Source organism: Tenrec ecaudatus, chromosome 1, assembly GCF_050624435.1.
Source record: "Tenrec ecaudatus isolate mTenEca1 chromosome 1, mTenEca1.hap1, whole genome shotgun sequence".
Lineage (NCBI taxonomy): Eukaryota > Metazoa > Chordata > Mammalia > Afrosoricida > Tenrecidae > Tenrec > Tenrec ecaudatus.
The window spans coordinates 71,130,342-71,152,352 of record NC_134530.1 but is presented as its reverse complement, the minus strand read 5'-3'; the positions used below and the strand labels follow the sequence as shown (position 1 = coordinate 71,152,352).

General features: G+C 42.5%; 1 protein-coding gene and 1 pseudogene across 1 annotated transcript; both read right to left on the bottom strand.

Moving 5' to 3' along the window:
• Window positions 1–16,115: 16,115 nt before the first annotated feature.
• LOC142435124 (large ribosomal subunit protein eL29-like) lies at window positions 16,116–16,651 on the bottom strand. Its single transcript, XM_075539714.1, has one exon. The coding sequence runs from the start codon at window positions 16,596–16,598 to the stop codon at window positions 16,116–16,118; it is 483 nt and encodes a 160-aa protein (XP_075395829.1). The 5' UTR covers window positions 16,599–16,651.
• Window positions 16,652–19,992: 3,341 nt separating this feature from the next.
• On the bottom strand, window positions 19,993–21,999 carry LOC142435108 (heat shock cognate 71 kDa protein-like; annotated as a pseudogene).
• Window positions 22,000–22,011: the final 12 nt, after the last annotated feature.

The following is a 22,011-nucleotide window of genomic DNA, read 5'->3' as shown; positions in this document are numbered from 1 at the left end:
TAGAAGAAAGTATTCTTGTATTGAAGGAATACTTGAGTGGAGGCCCAATGTCCATCTGCTACCTTAATACTAAACCTATAAATATATACACATAAATCTATTCCTCATCCTTATATATAAATATATTTACATATGTCCATGCCTTTAGACCTCTATAAATGCCTTTTGCCTCTAGTTCCTTTGACTTTCCTCTTGTCCCACTATCATGCTCAGCCTTCATTTGGGTTATAGTAATTCCTCTCTATTACATTACCCTTGGTCACACCCTATCAAGTCTCCTACACCCTCCTCACCACTGATTTGGTTCACTTGTTGCTCCCTTGTCCCTGAGTTTGTTAACACCACTTCCTTTCCCCCCACCTCCCCCTCTCCCATGACCCCCCGGAACTGTCCGTCCCGTTATTTTCTCCTCCAGATTGCTCATCCGGCCTATCTTATTTAGACAGACCTGCAGAGATAATAACATGGGCAAGATCATATTAATGAGATCAATGATGGGACTCTCAAACTGTTCCCAGAGAGTCACGGGGAGCCACCAATCCTCTGTGCTCTGGTTTCTGTTTTCCCCTTTACAACTGAGGAAACTGAGGATCAGGAATTGAGCAGGAGGTGAACATGCATCTGTACCACGTTGTCACATAATGCCAGCTGCAACATCATGAGGGATTATGTTTTCCCAGAGAGGTCGGGCAAGCCCTAGAACCATGGATGTTGCAGGAGCAGTGCAGTCTGTGGGGCAGCAGGCATGAGGGAAGGAGGCAGAAAGAGCTTCCTGGAGACATTGCCATTTGTATTATGGAAGCAAAAATCGCTTTTTTGGGGTCTCCCTAGCCAGAAATCGTTGGGTTACAACTCGGGGTGCTAACCACAGCCAGCAGTTCAAAACCACCAGCTACTCTGCAGGAAGAACATTGCTACTCTTGCAAAGATTTCCAGTTCTAATGCTCACCTTCCCAACACGATCGCTGAAGACAAAACGTGTACATAAGCTAGTGTGGCAAAGAAAGCTGATGGTGCCCAGCTATTACAAGATATAGCATCTGGGGTCTTAAAGGCTTGAAGTTAAACAAGCGGCCATCTAGCAGGGAAGGAACAAAGTCCACATGGAAGAAGCACACCACCCTGTGTGATCACAAAGTGTTGATGGGTTCAGGTATCAGGCATCAGAAGACCCCAAACAAACAACCACTTTGATGTGAATGAGGGGTCAGATGGAGACCCAAAGCCCTTCTGTAGACAATTGGACATCCCTCACAGAAGGGTCACAGGAAGGGATGAGTCAGCCAGGGTGCAACATAGAACTGATAAAACACACAACATTCCTCTAGTTCTTTAATGCGCCCCTCCACCACCACCGCTATCATGACCCCAGTTCCACCTTACAAATCTGGCTAGACCAGAGCATGTACACTGGTACAGATAAGAGCTCTGGACACAGAATACAGGACAGATGGACCGCTCAGAAACAGTAATGGGAGTAGTGATGCCATAAGGGTAGGGGAGGTGGAGAAAGGGGTGGAGAAAGGGAGAACCAATTGCAATGATTGACATATAAGCCACCACCCTCCACTCCGGGGGATGAACAACAGAAATGGTGAAGGGAGACAGTGGACGGTATAAAATATGAAAATAAAAATTAACAACTTATCAAGGGTTCACAAAGGTGGGAGGGTTGGTGGCCAGGGAGTGGTGGAGGGTGGTGGTGCAGGGAGAGGTAAAAAGAGGAACTGATACCAAGGGCTCAAAAAATGTTTTGTAAATGATGATGGCAACATTTGTTCAAATGTGTTTGATACGTTTGATGCTTGGATTGTGATAGAGCTGTAAGAGCCCCCAGTAACATTATTTATTTAATAAAAAGATTCATTTAATAAAAAGTTCTATTCTGTTCTATAGGGTTGCTATGAGTAGGAATTGACTGCATGGTACTGAGTGTGGTGTGTGAAAGCCAGCAATCCTTGATCCTCCGTCCCTGCCTGCAGGGAGGAAGGGAGACCTGGTCTTCTGAGGGGCCTCCTGGCTGAATGTGTCCAGAGCTGTCTGGCAGACACCCCCATGAATCAGAACCAGGACACGTTTACCTCAGTCTCTGGCATCAGGAAGCTTTGGCATCCCATTTGTGTTGGCGCTTCACTGGCAGCTGGAAGCCACATATCTATTCATTGTACATCAGGATTCAACATAAGTCTATACTTTGTTTCTAGGTATAGTTTTACTTAAAAAACAAAACAAAAAGACCAGCAGTCTTTATTCTTTCTGAACTCCCTCAGACTGGAAAACAAGAAAACTCCATCTTCCAGAAGATGATGAAGGAAATGTTGCTTCTCCTTATCTGTCACCCAAGGGTTTCCCCCTAGATGTTCAAAGGGTTGAGGCAAACTGATTTGGTCAGGGGAGGTGGAAGGATTCTTGGAAACTGACATGAAGGTATTACCAAAATAAGGTTAAAGAAAACATACTTATTGTGGAAAACTTGGAAAATGTAAACACATAAAATAACTAACTAAACAATATGCATCTATCTAGCTATAAAACATCCATCACTACCATTTTTATATCTCTCTCTTACATGGTTAATACTATACTACAGAGATAATTTCTTACCTTGCTTTATTATTCAACAGAATTATGAGAACTATACCATTTAAAATGAAAAATATGATGGGAAAATTAATGAAGAGGTGACTGTCCATGAGAAAGAGGAAGACGGTCATGGAGATGGACCGACACAGTGGCTGCAATAACGCACTCGGACATACCGTTGTGAGGATGGTGCAGGAAAGAACAGGGTTTCCTTCGATTATACATAGGTTGCTATGAGTTGGAGCCATCTCGACAGCATCTAAACTCAAACAACTTTTGCTATCTGCAGTTTCCATATTTTCTTTTACCCAATTCTTGTCCATGGATATCTAAAATGGCATCTATAGTTTTTGCTAGTATTAAAAAAATGTAGTCACGAAGATCTTTGTGCATAAATCTTTGTCCACATTATGGAATTTTTTCATGGAATTTTCCTTGAAGTGGTATTACTGGGTCAGAGGATAAAAATATGTTTAAAGATTAAAACTATGTATTGCCAAAATTCTTTCCAGAAAGATTGTGCCAATTTATACTTCAGCACCCTGACATAAATATCTCTGTCTTGAGGCATAGGACTGGTTTCAAACATTTAAACATTTTTTGCTAATTTAACAAGTGAAGAATGGATTCTCATTTTTCTGTGATGAGTCAAGTTTCTTGAAGGCCAAAGTGGTGTGGGTCAATGATTTGGCCCAGTCTCATAAATGTCTTTACTGATCAGATAGATGGTTTCCTTCCCTAAATTGGTAGGGCTTGGCCTCTGTCTCTCTGTCTTGGGCATCTGTTGTTCTTACCTTCTCCTCTTCCTTTGGTCACAGTGCCCAGTTTTCTTCTGGAGAACAGTTCTCAATTTCAGTTCATGCCGTTCAAGTGGGCCAGGTCTATCCCCCTCGATTTCCGGAATGGTCATTGAGACCAGTGATCATCTGGCCAATCATTACAGTGATTGCTTTGGTAATGGGGCACTTCATCCACATGGGTCAATGAGAGCATGCCTTTTGCTGGAAGAAGTGGGGACAGAAGCCCTCTCTCCTGGCAGGGAGCTGGAGAAGGGAACGTGAAGCTGAAGACTGTCGACTCAATCAGGGAAGCGTTCACCTAAGACTGAACGTAAAGTGAGATAAGTGGTTCTAAGAAATCAACTCATTGCCATCAAGTTGATCCTGACTTAGGGCAACCCTATAGGGCAGGCTCGAACTGCCCCTGTGGATTGCCAGCCTTGTAACTCTTTACAGGAGTAGAAAGCCTTATCTTTCTCCTTTGGAGCACTGGTGGTTTCAAACTGCTGACCTCTCAGTTAGCAACCCAGTGTGTAAGCCCTAAGCCACCAGGGCTCATGCTCGAAGAAAGGAAAAGCAAAACCAAGCTCACTGCTAGTGGGTCAATGCTGACTCTACAATGCAGGGTAGAACTAACTGCTCCTGTGAGTTTCTGAGTTTGTAACTCTAATGAAGTAGAAAGCCCTGTCTTCATCTCGCAGAGCCACTGGTGGTTTAGAAATGCTGACCTTTTGGATAATAGCCCAAAGCTTAACCACTATATCAGCAGGGCTTCTTGCATTCTAGTAGAGAAGGTGTATTTCCAGAGCCTTTGAATTTCTGAATCCAGCTTCCTGGCTTTTTATTTACACGTGGCAACAAATGCCCCCTTTTTGCATAAGCCAGTTTCAACTAGTTCAATTGTTACAAGTATTGAAAAAAAATCCTACTTCTCTACATGATTTTTTAAATTAATAAATCTTTTTATTGGGGCTCATAAAGCTCTTATCACAATCCGTACATACATCAATTGAGCAAAGCACCCTTATACATTCGTTGCACTCGTCATTCTCATAATTCACCTTCCACTTGGGTTCCTGGAATCAGCTCGGTTTCCCTTTTATCACCCCTCCCCCTCCCTCCCCGCTGCCCCCTTCCCCCTGGTCCCTTGATAGTTTATAAATAATTATTATATCTTATCTTACACTCCCCGGCGTCTCCCCTCACCCACCTCCCCATTGCCCATCTCCCAGAGAGGAGGTTACACATAGATCTCCAAGATCGGTTCTCCCTCTACATGATGTCGCATGGTGTTCAGAGAAGGCATCGGTTCTGAAGGTTTCAAAGGTCTTCACTATCTTCCTAATGCCTGCTTTATACACAAATCACTTCCATGTCTTTAAGTCAGTTCTCAGCCCCTTGCACAGTTGTAAGGGTCTGGGAGTTACTCTGCCTTCAGAGGTAATCTTTCTGTTATTGGAGAGTCACCACTGACTCTGGAAGTTGTTTTCCTTCTTTTAATGAACTGGACAACTCTAAGCTACCCCAGCCTGAAATGAAGATAAAAGAGGGGATCTATAGAAGAAACTAATCTGATGACCTGAAGGATTTTGGCCAAGCCTTTGGCAATACAAGGGAGGGAGAGGATAAGTGACTGAGTTTCATACCCGGAATAGCTAAATGGTTTGAATAAAATAATCTTTGTGTTTGCTTGTTATTGTTTTTTTAATCATTTTATTAGGGGCTCATACAACTCTTATTACAATCCATCAATTGCATAAAGCACATTTGTACATTCATTGCCCTCACCATTCTCAAAACATTTGCTCTCCACTTAAGCCCCTGGCATTAGCTCCTCATTTTCCCTCCTCCTTCTTCGCTTCCCCCTCCCTCATGAACCCTTGATAATTTATAAATATTATTTTGTCATATCTTACACTGTCCAACATCTCCCCTCACCCACTTTTCTGTTGTCCGATTTGTTCATTATTGTTTTTAAGAATATGAGGTTAGGAAGAGAGGGATAGAGAGGAAGGAGGAAGAAGAGAGAAAGAAAACTCACATAACAGCGTACAGTGGCAGAAAGGCTTTTTTTTTACATTTTATTAGGGGCTCATACAACTCTTATCACAATCCATACATATACATACATCAATTGTATAAAGCACATCCGTACATTCTTTGCCCTAATCATTTTCAAAGCATTTGCTCTCCACTTAAGCCCTTTGCATCAGGTCCTCTTTTTTTCTCCCTCCCTCTCCGCTCCCCCCTCCCTCATGAGCCCTTGATAATTTATAGATTGTTATTTTGTCATATCTTGCCCTATCCGGAGTCTCCCTTCCCCCCCTTCTCTGCCGTCCGTCTCATGTGGATCCTTATAATCAGTTCCCCCTTTCCAACCCACTCACCCTCCACTCTCCCATCATCGCCCCTCACACCCTTGGTCCTGAAGGTATCGTCCACCCTGGATTCCCTGTGCTTCCAGCTCCCATATGCACCAGTGTACAACCTCTGCCCTATCTAGTCCTGCAAGGTAGAACTCTGATCATGGTAGTTGGGGGAGGAAGCATCCAGGATCTGGGGGAAAGCTGTATTCTTCATCAGTACTACATCGCACCCTGACTGACCCATCTCCTCCTTTAGACTCCTCTGCAAGGGGATCTCCAGTGGCGGACAAATCGGCCTTGGGTCTCCACTCTGCACTTCCCCCTTCATTCACTATGGTGTGTGTGTATGTGTGTGTATACATACATATATATATTCTTTTTTTTCCTGATGATGCCTTATACCTGGTCCCTTTGTCACCTCATGATCGCACAGGCTGGTGTGCTTCTTCCATGTGGGCTTTTTTTGCCTCTGAGCTAGATGGCCGCTTGTTCACCTTCAAGCCTTTAAGACCCCAGACACTATCTCCAGAAAGGCTTTTTTAAAGAACAAGAATGTCAATACTAACGTTGGGAGGTTTTCTTAAGTAGTTTGGTGACAGAGGCCTTTGCTAAGTAATTTGTGTATGTATATGAACATGACAAGGGTTGCAGACTAGAGTGTAGATGATAAAGTATAGGACAGAGATAGATAGCATGAGGGATGTAAGGCAATTCATAAACTAAATTCAGGTAGTTGTATTAGAGTTTAAATTCTGAGCACTGTGGATAACAGTCAAAGCCCAATATCCATTTGTAGAGTCATGGATTAAGATTTCATTGAAGTCCTATGGACCAGTAACCAGGAATATGAAGTCTTGCCCTCACAGACAGAGTGCATTAGAAAGTAAAATACCACCTCCCTCTACCTTCCCTCTCCCCCTTACACACACCTAGGGAAGGGCAGTGTCTTGTAGGGGGTTGCCTGGATGTGTCATTGATAGAGACTGCCATACTGGGAATTTCACAGTCATGAGCTATGCCTTCGGTGCCTTGGTCAGAAGGTCTTAAGCCAATCTTGTAAATTCTTCTCTCTTCTAGCATAATGTAAGGGTCCTAATTTTGGTCCCATTTCCATTTCCCTAGTCCCACCTGCAAGTGTGATGTCTCGATCTTTCACTAATCATGCTGCTGTGACAGTTTCATTTGTCCTCCTCTGTCTTGTTTAAGCTTCTGATTCTCAATGAATCCTTGGACATCATAAAGACCTCATGCTAATGGTCTCCCTTTTCCACGTGATGTGTCTTTTCCTTTTCCTGTTTAAGGCTGTAAGAAGTGCCATCAAGTTGGTTTCGACTCATAGAGAAGAAATGTACAACAGAAGGACCCACTGCCCAGTCCTGCGCCATCCTCACAATTGTTCTTAGGTGGAGCTCATTGTTGTAGCCACGGTGTCCATCCATCTCATTGAGGGCCTTCCTCTTTATCACTGCCTCTCTAGTTTACCAAGCATGATGTGCTTCCCTAGGGACTGGTCTTTCCTGACATGTCCAAGGTATGTAACTTAAGATTCACTATCCTTGCCTCCAAGGAGCACCCTGGCTGAACTTCTTCTAATACAAATTTTTTTTGTCCTGTGGGTAGTCCAAATACTTTCAATATTCTCCGCCAGCACCGCCATTCAAACACATCCATTCTTCTACAGTCTTCCTTACTCAATACCCAACTTTCGCATACCTGAAGACTACCATGGCTTGGGTCAGGTGGACACTTGTGTCCTCAAAGTAACATCCTTGCTCTTCAATACTCTAAAGAGGTCTTGTGCAGCAGGTTTACCTAATGCAATCCATCTTCTGTTCTCCTGACTGCTGCTTCCATGAGCATGGATTGTGGACCCAAGCAAGACAAAATCTTAACAACTTCAGCCTTTTCTCCATTGATCATGAGGTGACCTATTGGTCCAGTTGTGAGGATTCTGGTCTTCTTGACATTGAGTTGTAATCCACAATAAAGGCTGCCATCCTTGATCTGCATCAGCAAATGCTTCCAGTCCTCTTCACTTTCAGCAAATAAAATTGTGTCATCTGCGTAGTGCAGATTTTTAATAAGCCTTCCTTGAATCCTGATGCCATATTCTTCTTCATGTAAGCCAGGTTCTCTGATGATTTGCCCAGCAGATTGAATAAGTATGGTGAGAGGGTACCAACCCTCTTGCACACCCTTCTTGATTTTAAACCATGCAACATTCCCTTGTTTGGTTCACACAATTGCCTCTTGATCCATGTACGATTTCCTCATGAGCACAATGAAGTGTTCTGGAATTCATTCTTCTCAGGGCTATCTATAGCTTGTTATGATCCACACTGTTGAATGCCTTTGCGTAGTCAATAAAACACAAGTAAACATCTTTCAGCCAAGATCCATCTGACAATCAGCAGTGACACTTCTTGTTCCATGTCCTCTTCTGAATCCAGCCTGCCTGGATCCTGAATCTCTGGCAGCTCCCTGCCAATGTACTACTGCAGCCATTATTGGATGATCTTCAGCAAAATTTTATTTGCATGTGATGTCAGTGATATTGTTCTATCGTTTAAGCATCCTGTTGGGTCATTGTTCTTTGGAATGAGTATAAATAAGGATCTCTTCCAGTCAGTTGGCCAAGTATCTGTCTTCATAACTTCTGGGCATAGATGAGTAAGTGCTCTCAGTACTTCATCAGATATTGAAACATTTCATTGGTAGTCCATCAATTCCTGGAGCCTTGTTTTTGATGAATGCTTTCAGTGCAGTCTGAACTTCTTCCTTCAGTACCATTGCTTCTTGCTCACATATTGCCTTCTGAAATGGTAGAATGTTGACTAGTTCTTTTTGGTCCAGTGACTCTGTGTATTCTTTTTGTCATCCTGCGATGATGCTTCCTGCATCATCATTTTATGTTTTGCCCATAGAATCTTTCAATATTTCAATTTGAGGCTTGTTTTTTTTCGTGAGTTCTTTCAGTTTAAGAGCATGTTCTTCCTTTTTGGTTTTGTAACTCTAGGTCTTTACACATATAATTATAATATTTTACTTGGCCTTCTGGAACTATCCTTTGAAATGTTCTGTTCAGCTCTTTGACTTCGTCATTTCTTCCATTTGCCTTAGCTACCCTATGCTTAAGCAGGAGATTCAGAGTCTCTTCTGACATCCACTTAGATCTTTCCTTCTTCTCTTTTTTTCCTGTTTTTGGTGAACTTTTGCTTTCTTCATGAATGATGTTTTTGATGTTATGCCAAAGCTCATAAGGTCTTTTGTCATTAGTGTCCAATGCATTGAACCTGTGTTTTAGATGTTTGAAGCTACCAGGTTTTTCATGGGATAAAAATGAGGCCGTCTGCTTCCCGTAAAGATTACAGCTTTGGAAATCCCGTGGCACAGGTCTACTCTATCCTACAGGGTGGCTGTAAGTTGGAGTTGACTTCATGACAGCTGGTTTAGATTTGTTATAGAATGCAAACCCAAAAGGATAACATGGCAAAATACGCTTGGAGATTAGAAGTGAGCTCGTAGAAGTTTTCTTAGAGGAAGCTGCATTTGAAATGGCCTTTGAAAATATGACTTTCATGGATGAAGATGAGGTGGTGTTGTTAGGTGCCATCAAGTTAGTTCCAACCATGGTGACCCTGGGCACAGAAGAATGAAACACTGTGTGGTCCTGCAGCATCCTCACAACTGTTCCTATGTTTGAACCCATTGTCGCAGCCACTGTGTCCATCCATCTCGATGAGGGCCTTCCTCTTTTTTGCTGCCCTGCCACTTTTAAAAAATCATTTTATTGGCGGCTCATACAACTCTTATCATAATCCATACACACATCAATTATGTAAAGCACATTTGTACAGTCATTGCCCTCATCATTCTCAAAACATTTGCTCTCCACCCAAGCCCCTGGCATCAGCTCATTTTTTTCTCCTCCCTCCCTGCTCCCCACTCGCTCATGAACACCTGATAATTTATAAATTATTATTTTGTCATATCTTGCCATGTCCAACATCTCCCCTCATCCACACGTCTGTTGTCTGTCCCCCAGGGAGGAGGTCACATGTAGATCCTTGTAATCAGTTCCCCCTTTCCAGCCCACCCTCCCTCCACGCTCCCAGTATCACTACTCATTCCACTGGTCCTGAAGGGATCATCCATCTGCCCTGGATTCCCTATGTTTCCAGTTCCTATCTGTACCAGTGTACATCCTCTGGTCTAGCCAGATTTGTAAGGTAGAATTGGGATCATGATACTTAGGGAGGAGGAAGAATTTAGGACTAGAGGAAAGTTGTATGTTTCATCATTGCTACGTCACACCCTGACTGGCTTGTCTCCACCCCGAGACCCTTCTGTAAGGGATGTCCAGTGGTCTACAAATGAACTTTGGGTCTCCACTCCTCACTCCCCACCTCATTCATAATGATATGATTTTTTCTTCTGATGATGTCTGATACCTGATCCCTTTGACACCTCGTAATCACATAGGCTGGTGTGCTTCTTCCATGCAGGCTTTGTTGCTTCTCAGCTAGATGGCCGCTTGTTTGCCTTCAAGCCTTTAAGACCCCAGACATTATATCTTTTGATAGCCGGGCACCATCAGCTTTCTTCACCACATTTACTTATTTACCTGCTTTGTCTTCAGCAGTTGTGTCGGGAAGGTGAGCATCATAGAATGCCAGTTTAATAGAGCAAAGTATTCTTACATTGAGGCTGCCCCTCTACTTGACCAAGCATGATATCCTTCTCAAGGGACTGGTGAGGTAGAGAGGGTATTAAAAGAGAAAAGAAAGAGTAGGTGTATGGGTGCAGAGCCTAGCCTGCTCAAATCACAGAAGAAAGTGTCTAGTGTGGTACAGGTATAGTGTGTTGGAAGGTGAGAAATGAGAACCAGGTTTTTGAAGGGTTTTAATTGTTAAACTAGGGAGTTTTGACTTTATAAATTATGGCGTGTTATCAAACAAGTTCAGGTAGACAGTGATAGCGTCACAATTGTGTTTGGGGATACTCTCTCTGGTTATAGTAGAAGAGAGAGAGAGACCAAGAAAGGGTGACCTGGTGACCGCTAAGGGGACCTTAAGAATGAAGATGGAAAGGAAGGATGAACGAGGTGCAAGGAAAAACGGGAACACTATTCTCAGAGGACTGTCAGAGAGCACAGAGGAATTGCCCTGATATGGCCACAATGAAACTGTGCTCTTTACGACTCTGTAATATTACCTTGGAATATTGAGGTCAGCTATTTTCAGTCTTAGTACTGAAAGAAGTACCCTTCAGATAGGGAGATGGAACGTAGTACCATGGGCTTGGCCTGGGCACCTTTCTAGTTGGGCACTGGATAACTGCATACAACTTCAGCAACCATCTGAGATCAACTTTCTGAGTAGCGTGGCTTGAACTGAGAGAAAGAGACTGGAATGCTGACTTTGGAGTGTCAGGTTCAAAGCAGGTAGAGCAAATCATCCCATCATTTCCATGTAGTCATCTCAAAAGGCGGTTTGCCTTTTCTAAATAGCTCATCCAGTACTAGACAAAGATCTTCCAAAATCTGATAAATTTGGTCGACTCTTGGGTCTGTATAGGTACCAGTTCCTCTAAAAAATAAAGCCAATCCAGACTCTAAGTTTCAGGATTTATGATTTTAGTTGAGGTTCTGACTTTAAACATGGGCAGCCACTCCATCACCTCCCGGGGGTTGGGGGGGTGGGGGTTTCCCATTGACAGACAGTAATGGGTCTTGTGGGGAGACTTTGGGTGGAGAAAAATCAAAGGGAAGGGGCCCAGCAGACAATTATCATGATAGGCCAGCTGGGCATTTTTCAGCTTCCAGCATTTTTACCCACATTAACTAATTAACTGACAGTTTGTCCAAGAGGAAATGAGGGATGGTAGAATATAGCAAGCTCGTGCCTGATCACACTTCTAGGATCTGGAGGGGACTGATAACGTGACTGCAGTCCCAGGGCCAGAGCTTTTGTATGTTTGAACAGGGGCTAATGGACAGGAGCTAAGTGACAGGCTCTTGAGTCTGTGTGTATGATGGTCAGCTGGCTTGCCCTTGACAGCGTGATAAATGCCCTATTCTGTATAGGGCCAGTCACGGCTAAGAGAGACCCAGTCAGACCTCGTTAACTGAGCTGATGACAAGTGCATGGGATATTAGCTATTTCACCACAGATGTCTTCTCTGGAGAACTGTCTCTGTCTAGCAGACAGAATGAGTTTCTTCATGGTCAGAGTTATGGCATACAATTAAAAAAAAAACCACAGGAAATTCTCACATCAAAACTCAGCCATCGATGAATTCCTGTCCTTCACTATTTAAAATAATCATGTGCATTCTTTTCTATAAGAAACACCAGAAAGGGCATGTAGATTTAAAGAAACAAATGTGTCAGCTTAGCTCACCGTGGTACTTCTCTGTGGACATCTATATCTCACTTTCTAAAGTCTACATACGTAACATTTCAATCCTTTTTGCATACAGTTCTGTGGGTCTAGACCTGGTGTCAGCAAACATTTCCAGTGAAGGGACAAATAATAAATATTCTAGACTTTGCATTGACACCATCTCTTTCACGACTACTGAACTTGACCTTTGGAGCAGATAATTCATACACCAAGGACTGTGCCTTCATTTAAGGAGACAGAAATTAGAATTTCAAATGATTTAAAGGTTAAAAAAATTTCCCCCCATTTTTTTTAAAATGGAAAGAATATTCTTTGCTTGCAGGCTGTACAAAAACAAATGGTAGGGCCAAATTTGATCTGTGGAATGTATGGTGTGTGCTGACCCTTGACTCAGACTGAGGTTTCTTAACTTCAGAGCTATTGACATTTTGGGCTGGGTAGTGATTTATCATTGGTGATATGTCCCTATCTTTCTTGCTTATTTATTTGTTTTTATGAGCTGGCTTGCTTTTGTATTACTAATTTCTTTATCTCTTCTTTATCTTTTTAAGGCATGTGACTTGCAAATATTTTCTCCCAGCCTGTAGCTTGTCTTTTCTTCTCTTAACGGTATCACAGAGCAAAATTATGTCATTAAAAATCAATCATTTTATTGGGAGTGCTTATAGATATTATAACAATCCATAATTCAATTAGATCAAGCATAAATTGTACAATTGGTGCCACCATCATTTTCAAAATATTTTCTTTCTTCTTGAGCTCTTTGTTATCAGCTCCCCTTTATCCCTTCCCTCCCCCACCCTATTTCCCAGGAGCCCTTATTATTATATTATCATTTTGGCCAGATCTTACACCATCCAATGCATCCATTCACTTACAGTTCTGTTACTTGTTCCCCTCGAGTGGGGTTATACAGTCATCATTGCTGTCAGTATCCCCTCCCCCAAGTTTCTCATTTTGATGAAGCCTAATTTATATATTTGTATGGGTTATGCTTTTGTGTTGTACCTAAGAAATTTTGCCTCATCTCAGGTCATGAATATTTTCTCATGTGTTTTCTTCTAGAAATTTTATCATTTTAGGTTTTATATTTAGGATTATTATTCATTTTAGTTAATTTTTATGTAAAGTGTAAGGTAAGTGTTGCAAGTAGTATTCAATTGTTTCAGCCCTATTTGTTGAAAAGATTATTCTTTTTTCCATTGAATTGCCTGTGCACTTTTGTGAAAACTCATTTTAGCATATATGTGCGGGGCTATTTCTGGCTCTTTTTCTTTAGTCTCTTAGCAGTATCTGTCTATCTACACACAGTAAATTTCTGTCCTTTCCCTGCAAATATCACACTGTCTGATCTCATATTTTAAAGTCAACTCCTACTGGTGTATTATTTTGGAACAACTATGGAACTGAAAAGTGTTTGGGCACACTGAATACACTTAATATTGTAACATATTTACAATTTGAAATTCGTGTTTTGGTGGAAATGTTAGCTCATGGTGGAGGGTGGTAGAGTTGATAACTCAGACAGTGAGGATGCTGAAAGAACATTGACATACCTATCACCTCTCTAAGTCACAGTTGAAAAGAACCGAGGAATTAAACAAAATGTCTTCAGCAAATCTTTGTGGAGTAGTGGTCTAGGCACTGTGCTATAGGGAAATGCATAATATAACTCATATACCCGCCTTCATAGAATCTAATGCCTTGCTAGATATTCAAGCAAACAGAAAAACATGTAAATAAAGTTATTTTAGATTGTAATAAGCACCAATAAGAAATTATAATACTCTCTCTCAGTTTCTCCTCCATTCTGAGTGTGGTGTTGCTCCGACTTCACCATGTCGTCTCATAAGACTTTCAGGATCAAGAGATTCTTGGCCAAGACACAGATGGATTAGAATGAAAACTGGTAATAAGATCAGGTACAACTCCAAGAGAAGACATTGGAGAAGAATCAAGCTGGGTCTGTGAGGAGTCCCCGGAGGGAGGGCACACACGCCGCATTGGCCCAGGCTCACATCGTGTTGAGTTGTGTTAAGACTTTTGCCACCATCTGATCAATTGAACTTGTATTAGCAAGTAATCTGATTTCCTCCTTGGTTTTTATGCTTCTGCATCAAGTTTAACAATAAATAATGTAAGGCTGTTGGTTTGAAAATAAAGAAAAAGAAATTATTATACATTACCAGAATAAAAGCTGATGTGGATGGGGCCATGTTGCCTAGAGTTTTCAGGGAAGGCCATTTGGTGGAAGTGACATTTGCGTCAAGATCTGAATAAAGAGAAAGGAGTTATAGTGACAAGCTGGGGGAAATCATATTCTCTGTAGAGGGAACAGCAAGTATAAAGGCCTTGAGGCCCATGTGATCCTGACAGATGACAGGTCAAGGCTGTCAAGGTTTGTGTGCATGTGGGTGGTGGATATGAAATGTAGTGAGAGATAGATGGGATTGTTACAATCTGACCTTCCCTCATCTCCCTCTGCCATTCACATTCTGTCTTCTAGGTATTCTGAATGTTTTTGCTCTCCAAACAAGGGATTCCTTTTTATACTCACAAGTGTTTCAGAAATGGTTGCCTCAAGCGACAATGTATGAAAGTGACCAAGCTTTCCTTTTTAAGGAATAGAATTTCCCTGAGTTCTGGTAGAGTCTCCTCTCAACGCAGACACTGACCCACCTTTTGACTGTTACAAGAGAGAAAAATAAACTTCCGTCTTGTTTGACCCACTGTTTGGGGTCTATAATATCAAAGTAGTCTGTATGCTAAAATTTTCTTCTCTGCCTAGTGAACTCTAGTTCTATCCTTTAAGACGAAGGCCTAAATATCATGTCTTTCTTCTGCTCGTCCCATCCTGCCCTGGGAAATTAGTTAATCATTTTTTCTTCTAAAACCTCATAGTAATTGGTATAGCTATCAAGGTATCCACTCAGTAAACAGTATTGATTGGAGTCTAACAGAAGTCCTGTACGGTGTTAAATAAGGAGTTCGTGGCCTAGAGGGGAGGAGATCATTTCAAAGCAGTGGTAGGACAATCTCTCTAAGAAATGAGTTGCAGGGAAGCAGACAACTCTAACTTTCCCTTCTTTCTCATGCTCCATATATCTAGTTCTAGTGAGATGTTAAGGTATAAGTAAGGCTTTACAACATAGACTTCGGCCACTTGTCTGTCAGTTCGGTTTTTCAGTGGTGGTTTGTGTATTGCTGTGATGCTGGGAGCGATGTCACTGCTTTTTCAAATGCCAGCAGGGTCACCCACAGTAGACGGGTTTCAGTGAAGCTTCCAGACAAAGAACAGACAATGAAGAGGTCCCAGCGCCCTACTTCGGAGGAAGGAGCCATTGAAAACCTTACGTATAGCTTCTAAGCATTGTCAAATACTGAAAGCCCAAACAAAGGAACATTGTTGGAGATACTGCCAGAGGATGGGCCCCTGGGTCCAATGTGACTGAAGAGGAGCTGATTTCTTAGAGGGGAGTCGACCATGGTGGCGTGAATCAGGTAAAGCCTGTGGGAGTGGAGCCTTTGGAACTTTCATTTGCTGATGGTAAAGGGAAACAGCAGCAAAACTCTTTTAATGATGGGAACTTGAAATGTGTGCAATGTGGATTTAGGAAAATTGGAAGCGGTCAAAAATGAAATAGAACACATGAAGGCTGATAGTCATGAAGGAGCTGAAAAGGACAGGTGTTTGCCATTTTGAATCAGACTCAGATTTACTATGCCAGGAATAAACAATGAAGAACAACAGTATGGCATTCGTTGTCAGAAAGGATCTTGCTAAATCCATCATGAAGTACAATGCTCTCTGTGAAAGGATCTATCCACTTTCAATGGAATCCAATCAATACAACTATTATTAAAAAAAATTTTTACGGCACCACGTGGGTTTATTTGTACAACAAACAGCACAAGAAGACACCAGCGCCATGCAGGCGGCAGACCAGGGCTCACACCAGTCCCTCTCGCCCTCACAGAGAACTCTACTTTGTGGGAGCCTGGGGGCCTTTGGGAGCTTGAGCTGGGGCAGGGGCGCCTTTGGGAGCTTTTGTTGGAGTCGTGGCCTTGGCTGGAGCATCAGCCTTGCTTTGTGCCTTGGCCTTGGGCCGGCATAGCCTCAGACCCTTGGCAATACGTGCCCGAGCCCGCTTGCCAAGCTTGGGGTGGGCAATGTAGGCCAGTTGGCTGAGCTTGCGGTTGACGCCCATTGGGATCTTGGCCTTGACCTCTGTGGGCTTCACAAGATCCTTGATGGCCTCAGCGCGAGCAGCCGCAGCCTTGGCGTTGTTGGCCTGCATTTTCTTCAGGCCCTTCTTGTTGTGCTTCTTGGCGAAGCGCATGTTCCTCAGGAACTTGGGGTCCACCCCCTTAAGAGATTCGTATCGTTGTGACCGGGGTTTTTTGATGCCGTTTCTGTGCCATTTCCGGGATTGGTTGTGCGTGGTGTGGTTCTTGGATTTGGCCATGTCTGCACCGACGCCTGCAGCTCCCGGAAAGCCAGGGACCGGAAGAGAGAGAGAAAGTCCTATGATTAAAATTTAGGCACCAATGAAAAAAGGTCGTGATAAAGAAATTGAAGAATTCTATCACTGACTTCTGTCAGAAATTAATCAAACATGCAACCAAGATGCATTGCTAGTTATTGGTGATCAGAATGCAAAAGTTGGAAATAAAGAAGAAGGACCAGTAGTTAGAAAATATAGGCTTGGTTATAGAAATGAAGCTGGAGATCGCATGATAGAATTTTGCAAAACCAATGACTTATAAATAGAAAATATCTTTTTCAACAACACAAAAGGTAACTACACACATAAACTTCCCCAGATGAAACACACAGAAATCAAATTGGCTATATCTGTGGAAAGACACGATAGAGAAACTCAGTATCAGCAGCTAAAACCAGACCAGGTACCAACTGTGGAACAGACCATAAACTGTTCATATGTAAGTTCAGTATAAAGCTGAAGAATATTAAAACAAGTCCACATCCCACCTGAATTTAGAGAGCATCTCAAGAAACGCTTTGATGCATTGAACACTCACGACAGAGACCTGATGGGCTATGGGAGGACATCATTCATGCTTGGAAAAAGCAAAAGGTCTTTAAAAGATAAGAAAGAAATAAAAGAGCAAAGTGAATGTCAGAAGATACTCTGAAACTTGCTGTGAACGTAGAACAGCTCAAGCAAATGGAATAAAGGATGACGTTGAAGAGGGCTGAGTAGAAAATTTCAAATGGTAGCTCAAGAAGACTAAGGTAAATAGAATGAAATGTTCAAGGACCTAGATCAATTTGTATGCTGAGCAAATAAATCAGAGAAACTGGATTATATGAAAAAGAATATGCATCAGGATTGGAGGAAGTCTTTTTAAAAAAATCATTTTATTGGGGGCTTGTACAACTCTTATCACAATCCATCCATCCATCCATTGTGTCAAGCACATTTGTACATTTGTTGCCATCATCATTCCCAAAATATTTTCTTTCTACTTGCACCCTTGGTATCAGCTCCTCATTTTCCCCCTCCCTCTCTCATTAACACTTGATAATTTATAAATTATTTTTTCATGTCTTACACTCACTGTCCAATGTCTCCCTTCCTTGGAGACATTGTCCATTCTGTTGTCCCTTCCCCAAGGAGGGGATTATATGTAGATCATTGTGATTGGTTCCCCCTTTCTCCCTCACTTTTCCCTTACCCTCCTGGCATTGCTACTCTTATTGTTGGTCCTGAGGGGGCTATATGGATTCCTTGTGTTTCCAGCTCTGATCTGTACCAGTGTACATCCTCTGGTCTAGTTGAGTTGTAAGGTAGAATGGGGATCATGAGGGGCGGGCGGGAAGCACTAAAGAACTAGAGGAAGGCTGTATGTTTCATCAGTGCTATACTGCATCCTGACTGGCTCATCTCCTCCCCGCAACCCTTCTGTAGGGATGTCCAGGTACCTACAGATGGGCTTTGGGTCTCTACTCCACACTCCCTCTCATTCACAGTGATATGATTTTTTGTTCTTTGATGCCTGCTATCTGATCCTATCGACACCTCATGGTCATACAGGCTGGAGGCAGGCTTTTTAACAATTTGTGATGACAAACCTTGCTTGCTGAAAGTGAGGAGGACTTGGAGCACTTGCTGATGAAGATCAAGGATTGTAGTCTTCAGTATGGACTACAACTCAGTGTAAGGAAGACCAGAATCTTCACAACTGGATCAATAGGTCACATCATGATCAATGGAGAAAAGGTTGAAGTTGTCAAGGATTTTGTCTTGCTGGAGCCACAATCCATGCTCATGGAAGCAGCAGTCAGGAGATCAAAAGATGGATTGCATTAGGTAAATCTGCCTCACAAGACCTCTTCAGTGTATTGAAGAGCAAGGATGTTACTTTGAGGACTAAGGTGCTTGCCTGACCCAAGCCATGGTGTTCTTCATTGCCTCATATGCATGTGAGAGTTGGATATTGAATAAAGAAGACTGAAGAAGTATAATGCTCTTACAAATTTAGTAGGGAGGGATCAGATCTCCCCCCCCCTCCATTTTTTCTAGCATCAGGTGAGAGAAAATATACTTACTTTCTCACTGAGGCTAATGATGTTTTAATAGAAGACAGAAGAAACAGTGTCAAATATACAAACAGTATGAATCAGGATCCTCTAAGATTTTGGGGACATTTCTAGGTTCCATATCCAGAATGATCTTTTAGATTCTTCCAATGTTTGAAACTAATATTAGAAAAGAAAGAAAGAAAAGAAGACAGTGTGATTGTAAATTCTTAAGGCGACTGGAGATTCACATCAAGGATTTGATTGCCTTAGGTGAGGATTTCACCAGACGTAGGAAAGCCTGAGGGTGGCCCAATTGATATTTGCAAGGCGGTATGATAATGGGCACTATGAACCCTCAAAAGGCAGAGCACTAGATGAGATTGGGTGGGGAAGAAACTCTTGGGAAACTGTGGACAAAACAAAAATCATGCTATAAGTCCTACTACCAGGCATATATCCTAGAGAGATAAGAGCTTTGACTTGAATAGACATATTTACATCCATGTTCATTTCAGCTTCATCAACAATAGCACAAAACTGGAAATAACTTCAGCGTCTATCAACAGATGAATGAATTATCATAGTATGGCACATATGGAGGTAAGTAAAAAAATTGTTACTACTAAATCATAGAAACCTTTATTAAACAAAAATTAAAATATCGAGCTATTGGTCCTCAGCATGTCTTCCTCCTAGAGTTATACACTGCTAATTGTTTCCATTTTTCTAACCCTTCCCCCAAAGAATTCTATGCTCTTCAACTTATACCACTTCCCAATGGCAGCTTGGGCAGCCTTGAGAGACTCAGACTGTGTTCCCTTTAATGCTCTTTGATTTGGGGAAACAACAACAAAAAAGTCTGAAGGGGCAAGATTAGGACTGCAAGATGAAGAGGGTAAGGTGTTCTAACCAAGTTCTCACAGGACAGTCTTGGCTACCTTTGCAGAGCAGATGCATTGTGGTTAAAATAAAATCCTTAATGCAGATTTTCTAGCCTTTTCTCAACAATCCAGTTTTCAATTGTCTTAAAACATCTTCATAATAAGCCCTGTGATCATCCTATGTCTTTCTATCAAGAGCACTCCTTTGCTACAGCTGAGTAGTGAGTAGGGTCTTTTTTTTTTTTTTTGCCAATTTAAATACAGCTTTATTTTCCAAGGCATTGCATGTTCCACTTACAGTAACAGTACTAATAAAGTGCAATGTTGACTTGATGTCCCCTATGCATACTGTATGTTCAAGTATGGAGAATGCCCAGAAATTTATCATAGCAGCTTTAACTCCTTACTGCTGGGTCAGTGTGCTACAAATTTGGGTCCTTCCATTTTTAAATGTGGAACAATGCTGTTTCTATTCTCTACTTGGTTTAATCAACCTCTTCGATGGTGGTTCCAGATGAAGCACCACCAGATGGAGGAGCTCCACCACCAGGGAAGCCCCCAGGCGTCCCTCCAGGCATGCCTCCAGCACTCTGGTACAGCTTGGTAATGATGGGGTTGCAGACTTTCTCCAGCTCTTTCTGCTGGTGCTCAAATTCCTCTTTCTCTGCAGTCTGATTCTTATCAAGCCAGTTGATAATTTCATTACACTTGCCAAGAATCTTCTGTTTGTCATCATCATTTATCTTCCCTCGCAGCTTCTCATCTTCAACAGTGGCTTTCATGTTAAATGCGTAAGATTCAAGTGAATTCTTAGAAGACACCTTATCCCGCTGCTTTTCATCTTCTGCTTTGTACTTGTCAGCTTCCTGGACCGTCCGTTCAATATCTTCTTTACTCAGACGACCTTGATCATTGGTGATGGTAATCTTGTTTTCTTGTCCAGTTCTCTTATCCACAGCAGGTACATTGAGAATGCCATTGGCATCAATATCAAAAGTGACTTCAATCTGAGGAACGCCACGTGGGGCAGGAGGTATGCCAGTGAGCTCAAGTTTCCCAAGCAGGTTGTTGTCCTTGGTCATTGCACGTTCACCTTCATAAACCTGAATGAGTACACCGGGCTGGTTATCAGAGTAGGTTGTGAAGGTCTGCGTCTGCTTGGCAGGAAGGGTAGTATTGCGCTTGATAAGAACAGTCATAACTCCACCAGCTGTTTCAATGCCCAGGGAAAGTGGAGGGACATCAAAGAGCAGCAGGTCCTGAACATTTTCAGATTTGTCTCCAGATAAGATGGCTGCCTGAACAGCTGCACCATAAGCAACAGCCTCATCAGGGTTGATGCTCTTGTTCAGTTCCTTTCCATTGAAGAAATCCTGAAGAGGTTCCTGAATCTTAGGAATACAGGTAGAACCACCCACCAGGACAGTGTCATGGATCTGCGACTTGTCAAGCTTGGCATCTCTAAGGGCTTTCTCCACAGGGTCCAGGGTGCCTCGGAACAAGTCAACATCCAACTCTTCAAATTGGGCACAGGTGATAGAGGTATAGAAGTCGATGCCTTCAGATAGAGAATCAATTTCAATACTGGCCTGGGTGCTGGAAGACAGAGTGTGCTTTGCACGTTCACAAGCAGTGTGTAGGCGACGGACAGCTCTCTTATTCTCACTGATGTCTTTTTCGTGCTTGCGCTTGAACTCAGAAATAAAATGATTGACCATTCGGTTGTCAAAATCTTCTCCACCCAAGTGGGTGTCTCCAGCTGTCGATTTTACCTCAAAGATGCCATCTTCAATAGTGAGGATCGATACATCAAACATGTCACCTCCCAAGTCAGATATCAGCACATTTCTCTCAGCACCAACTTTTTTGTCCAAGCCTTAAGCAATTGCAGCAGCAGTTGGCTCATTGATGATTCTAAGTACATTGAGGCCAGCAATGGTTCCTGCATCTTTGGTAGCCTGGTGCTGAGAGTCATTAAAACAGGCTGGTACAGTGACGACAGCATTGGTGACCGTCTTCCCAAGGTAGGCTTCTGCAGTTTCCTTCACCTTAGTCAGAACCATGGAGGAGACCTCCTCTGGATACAAGCTTTTTGTTTCTCCCTTATATTCTACTTGGACTTTGGGCCTGCCTGCATCCTTCACCACCACGAAGGGCCAATGTTTCATATCAGACTGGACATCTGCATCATCAAATTTTCATCCAATCAGACGTTTGGCATCAAAAACCGTGTTTGTGGGATTCATAGCAACTTGGTTCTTTGCTGCATCGTCAATCAATCATTCCGTGTCCGTAAAGGCAACATAGCTGGGGTGGTCCGGTTGCTCTGATCATTTGCAATTATTTCCGCTTTTCCATGCTGGAAAACACCCACGCAGGAGTAGGTGGTGCCAAGATCAATGCCAACAGCGGGTCCCTTAGACATGATCGCTTCGCGCAGATGGAGCGAGT

What these genes read in the sequence shown, in the direction of transcription:
- LOC142435124 (XM_075539714.1), bottom strand. Translation starts at nt 16,598, where the DNA reads ATGGCCAAATCCAAGAACCACACCACGCACAACCAATCCCGGAAATGG.